This window comes from Propithecus coquereli, unplaced genomic scaffold (assembly GCF_000956105.1).
Source record: "Propithecus coquereli isolate 6110/MARCELLA unplaced genomic scaffold, Pcoq_1.0 Scaffold167, whole genome shotgun sequence".
NCBI classification, from domain to species: Eukaryota; Metazoa; Chordata; class Mammalia; order Primates; family Indriidae; genus Propithecus; species Propithecus coquereli.
In genome coordinates this window covers 1545843-1551198 of record NW_012141302.1, presented here as the reverse complement: position 1 = coordinate 1551198, position 5356 = coordinate 1545843, and the positions used below count along the sequence as shown (strand labels likewise).

The 5356-nt window shown below is 42.6% G+C and overlaps 1 protein-coding gene across 2 annotated transcripts in view; it reads left to right on the top strand.

Annotated features, from left to right (window-relative positions):
- Nucleotides 1-5356, top strand: part of COQ10B (coenzyme Q10 homolog B (S. cerevisiae)) — a 29020-nt gene that overhangs the window by 10709 nt on the left and 12955 nt on the right. Inside the window, exon 1 of one of the 2 annotated variants that reach the window (XM_012641650.1) lies at nt 2966-3218. The exons of the other annotated variant lie outside the window; for it this stretch is intronic. Coding sequence (XP_012497104.1) covers nt 3103-3218 — 116 coding nt within the window. The 5' untranslated portion in view covers nt 2966-3102. Of the gene's footprint in view, nt 1-2965; nt 3219-5356 lie in introns of those variants that run through there. 2 annotated transcript variants of the gene reach the window in all.

Sequence of the window (5356 nt, the reverse complement as noted above, 5' to 3'; positions counted from 1 at the left end):
TAATTTCTTTCTATTTTTTTTTTTAGTAGAGACCGGGTCTCGCTCTTGCTCAGGCTGGTCTCAAACTCCTGAGCTCAAACAATCTGCCCGCCTCGACCTCCCAGAGTGCTAGGATTACAGGCGTGAGCCACTGTGCCCGGCGAAGGCTGTACCTTTATACAATAAAAATAAAACAAGAAATAGCAAAGTGAAATGTCACAGATAGTAACTGTCAAACTTAGTACTTAAGGAAATCGGACATTTCATACTTGATAACCTAATATCAACACAGGACCTATTTTCTTTCATCAGCTCTATCCCCCAACTCCACTGAATTATTTTAAAGGAAATCACAGACATCATATTTCATCTATAAAACTTCCGTATGAATCTCTGAGATAGACTCATTTAAATAAGTATACCTAAAAATTTTAATAATTTCTTAAAATCATCTAATATCCAGTCATTTTTTAAATTTCCCAGTCTCAAATATATATTTGTCTTTTTATATTTAGTTTGTACAAAATGAAATCCAAATAATTTTACATCTTTTAAATCTACAGTCCTCCTTGCCCTACCTCCTTTTTTTACTTGATATTTACTTGTTGAAGAAACTGGGTCATTTATCCAATAGCATTTTCCATATTCTGGATTTGACAGACAGTATCTCTTCTATGTCTTTTAACACATTCTTCTATCCCCTGTGTGAACTGGCGAATCTAGAAGCTTGACGAGATTCAGATTCAATTATTTTGGCAAGAGTGTTTCATACATAATATTAATATCATGTCAAATATATTTTTAACAGCCTAATTGGTTTGGAAGCTATGACACTGCTTCCCACAAGTCTCTAATGAGTTTTAATTTATAACCAATATTGTAATATTGTAGAGACAACCCTTATAACCTACAATTTATGGGAGCACTATCATCTACTGAACCTGAACCAGAGTATATTATCACCTTTATGTTTCCACGTTAATTTCCTTTGCTGAGAAGTCGAAGTATTCTGCTGAAAATTGTTTGACAGACTTTCTAGGTATGGTTACCAATTGTTGAAATAAGGAGTAGCAATGTAGTAGCCTATTTTTTGTAGGCAACTGGTAACCACTGGTTTTTGAGCAGGGAAGTAATATGATGAAAATGTGCTTTAACGGAAGACATTACTATAAATACTTAAGATTTAAAGAAGGGCACGGATTGTGTATTTGAAAGTGATCTTATATAGAATTCTTTGCAGCTACAGAACCACCTCAATTGACAAGTACATCATGTGTTGTACTGCAGAGTGTTTGACAAGGCTTATAGACGGTGATTTTAATTTACTCCACAAAGTATCTAGAAAGAGGTGACTGCAAAGAACCAAGCAAGAGCATAAAATAATAATCGTATATACACACAGCAGCTGAAATGATTATTTAAATGTAAATTAGATCAAGTCAATATTCCACCTCAATTTCCAATGGCTTCTTTTCACACTTAGAATAACATCCAAAATTGGTGCTATGGCTGCTCCAGCACTACAATAAAGCCCTCTCTAGCCCTCTGATCTTATTTTCTACCACTTTCCTCGTCTCATTATGCTCCAAACTCCTCGCTCTGCCTAAAACATGGCAAGACTGTGCCTATCTGGGGCTTTTGCACTTGCTGTTCTTTACACTTGAAGATAATTTCTCCCCAAGTAGTCATAGTTCACTTCTGTACTTCATTTTTAAGCCTTTATTCAGTGTCACCTTCTCAGAGGCGCACCTGATTACCCTATATACAATAGCACCCCATCTTTCTCCTCCCTCTCCATCTCCTTACCCTGCTTTATTTTTTATTCTACAGGACATAAAATTATCTTGATTGTTTTTCCCCCCACTAGACTGTAAGTTCTATAACAGTAAAGACTTTTGTTCACTCCTCCAGCATCTAGTACATGCCTCCAAAATATTTGATTACATTTAATCAAGGTCATTTACTCCTTAAAGCTGGATTAGGCCTGCAAGTGGCTCATGCCTGTAATCTCCTTAAGGCCAGGAGTTCGAGACAGCCTGGGCAATAGTGAGACCCCCATCTCTACAAAAAAGTAGAAAAATTAGCAGGTATGATATGCGCCTGTAGACCCAGGTATTTGGAAGCTGAGACAGGAGGATCGCTTGAGCGCAAGAGGTTGAGGTTGCAGTGAGCTATGACAACACCACTGCACTCTAGCCTGGGCGACAGAGCAAAGACACTGGCTCAACAAAACAAAACAAAACAAACAAAACTCCTCTATTAAATAGGTAGTATTGCTATCCTCACTTCACAGTTTAGAGGAAACTATGGCATACAAAGGTTAAACAAGGACCTGGGAACAAACGGAGGGAAAACGAAGTCCGGATGTGACGAATGATTCCCAAAATTCTTTAATCAAAACAGTTGTCTGCTTTGTATGAAACAAGGGAAACCCAAACCATAGGCGAACACCAATTAAAATGTTGGGCACGCAGGAAAAAGGCAGATAGAACCGGTGGTGGGTAACTGAGTCTCTCCCCTAATGTCATGACCTTATGTTGCCCTCATAACAACCGCATGGGATAGACACGGCAGGTACGAGCAGGACTCCTTGACACCCAGGCTTCGCAGCAGGAGCAATGGCGTGTCCCACTCAGTACTCACAGGTTTGTATAGTTACATAATCAACACCCAGACCCCGGGGCTTCCTCCCGCCCCTGGACGGGGCTCACGTGCCTGGTCTCGCGACCGGAAGCAGCCCCCAAGAGACCCGCAGCGGTTGGCGAATCCAGGGATGACTTCCAGCGCGGGAGGTGGGGTGAGCGGTCCCCGTGAGTATTACGTAACGTGTGCGAGCGCACGGTGGGAGCGATAGGCCCGTCAGGGGAAATGGGTGTGTCCTGGCTTGCCGGCACCCCGCTGATTGGTCAGCAGGATGACGAACCCGTTTACAGTCGGCCCTACGGCAGTGGGATCGTGCGTCACCTCTGCGCAATTTGGGAGGGACGAAGGGGCGTGTCTGGCTGCTCAGGGAGCCAGCCCACTGGCTGGAAGGCGCCGGAGCCGGGCTGCTGGGCCGGCCTGATGAAGGCGGCGCCGCAGGCCTGGTCCCGGATGTAGCGACCGGCTTCTCTGAGACCGATCATGGCAGCTCGGACTGGTCAGAGGGCTCTGAGAAGGGTGGCTTCAGGATTGTGTCCGAAGTCGGCGACAGTGGCCGGAGCCCGGGCTCCGGCGCAGGAGTCTGCGCGGAAAGTCAGGTAATTAACAAAGGGTGCGCCCCGACGAAAGCAGTTTTCTACCCGGGCCTGTTGAGTTGGGGGACAGGAAGGATTTGGGGTGAGGCGGATGCGGACTCGGTGCGTTTCCGCGTCTCTGGAGAAGCGTCTTGTGCGTTCGACATTTGAAGAACTAAGATGCCTCGCGCATCACTCTGGGCCCGAAACTGTGTTCATGACTCGCTGACTTCGAGAAAGGCAGTGAATCATCGGCGAAGTGACTTTGGAAGCAACTCGGCCACCAGCTCTTCCGGTCTCCTCTCCTACGGCCTGTTGCTGCTTTTGGAATGTTTTAACTTTGAGCGGAAGGGTTGCCGGCTGCTGGGAGTATGGAGTTTGTGGCTTGGCGGTGAGCCCGGTTCCTGTTCCTCCTGCCTGCCAGATGGTCAGATGCTCTTTCCCAGTTTCTGATAAAGAATTGTCTGCCCCCGCCATTTGGTGCTTGCAAAACTGAATGTACCCAACGTAAGGGACCTGGATTTCTGTCTTTCTTTTTGCTTTCTTTTCTCTCTCTTCTTTGGTTCTCTTTTCTTTTTTTCTTTTTTTACTTCATTGTAATTTAGAGGTCCTGTAACCTTGAACCAGTGTCTGCCTTCCATTTTCCTGATTGGCTCCTTTTTGGTAGGTGGGAGTGGACATGGAGGTGGACATATGAAAGTAACAACCTTGCCAACTCCAAATCCTTTTAGACAAACATCGGGTGAAACTGAAATAAAATCATGTGTTGTTTACTCCTGCTTTAGGAAATAACCTCAAAAAGTAGTTGAAAGCGGAACATAACGTCATCTAACTTTACATCTGCTTGTATTTTATAAAATGTCAGCTTGCAAATAAAACTGTTACTTTTGAGAAAAATACACTTTAATGATCAAATTAAGGCTTAAATTCCAAGAAAATATCTACTGTTTGTGATAATGAGGGAGTTTATGAGTTCACGGCATTATCATAGATTCTGGCCTTTATTATAATTGAGTATTTGAGAGAGTAGTATTGAAAGATTAGTGATAAAAAAGCTCTCCTCCATGTGGTCCAGTATTCGTTTCATGGTTTAATGTTCATGTATATGAACGTTATGGCTCCTCATATTGTGGTTGAAGACAATATTGTTTTTATTTTTTATTTTTTTGAGACAGAGTCTCACTCTGTCACCGGGGCTTGAGTGCTGTGGTGTCAGCATAGCTCACAGCAACCTTAAACTCCTGGGCTTAGCTGATCCTCCTGCCTCAGCCTCCTGAGTCTACCCATGTGCGCACCACCATGCCCGGCTAATTTTTTTCTATTTTTAGTGACAGACGGGGTCTCACTCTTGCTTAGGCTGGTCTTGAACTTGTGACCTCAAGCAGTCCTCCCGCCTGGCCCTCCCAGAGTGCTGGGATTACAGGCGTAAACCAGCGTGCTCTACCTAAAACCGTATTCTTGATAGTGTGTGAAAATAGATACGCTGTCCAGGCTCTGTAACCATAGCATGCAAATTGATCAGAAAATCTATTAGTTTGCTTTAAACACAGACGTTTCCCTTAGAACTGTAGTAATCAAATTGTGTAAGGCTATTTTTTAGGGATTGGGAAACAATGTGAACCTAGTACAAAACCATATACAGGGAACAGTCAGCAGATACTGAATTCACCTCTTTAGAAGAAAGGGTCTTATATTTTTTTAAAATAAAGATTGACCTCAGAGAAGCTGCCTTTTCTGATACTGCGTTATCACAAAATTATAAATAACGACACATAGTATCTACCACATAGATGGCTTCCAATAATTGATAACGAGGTATCTATGGAATACAAAAGTGGAAAAAATAGATAAAACTGTTACAGTAAAAATATCTAAAGAATGTTTTAGAAGGGAAATACATGATTAGGCATTTTGTACACCATATTTAGTTTTTATAATCAATCTAACAGAGATCCTAAATTATTTTTTTGTGGCTTTTTTTTTTTTTTAAGGGGAAAGCTAAATTAACTGAGTATTTTGTTTCCACTGTTTGGCTTAATTTAGCAGAGACACTGAGGTTCACTTTTTTTTTTTTTTTTGAGACAGAGTCTCACTGTGTTGCCCCAGCTAGAGTGCCGTGGCGTCATCCTAGCTCACAGCAACCTCAAACTCCTGGGCTCAAG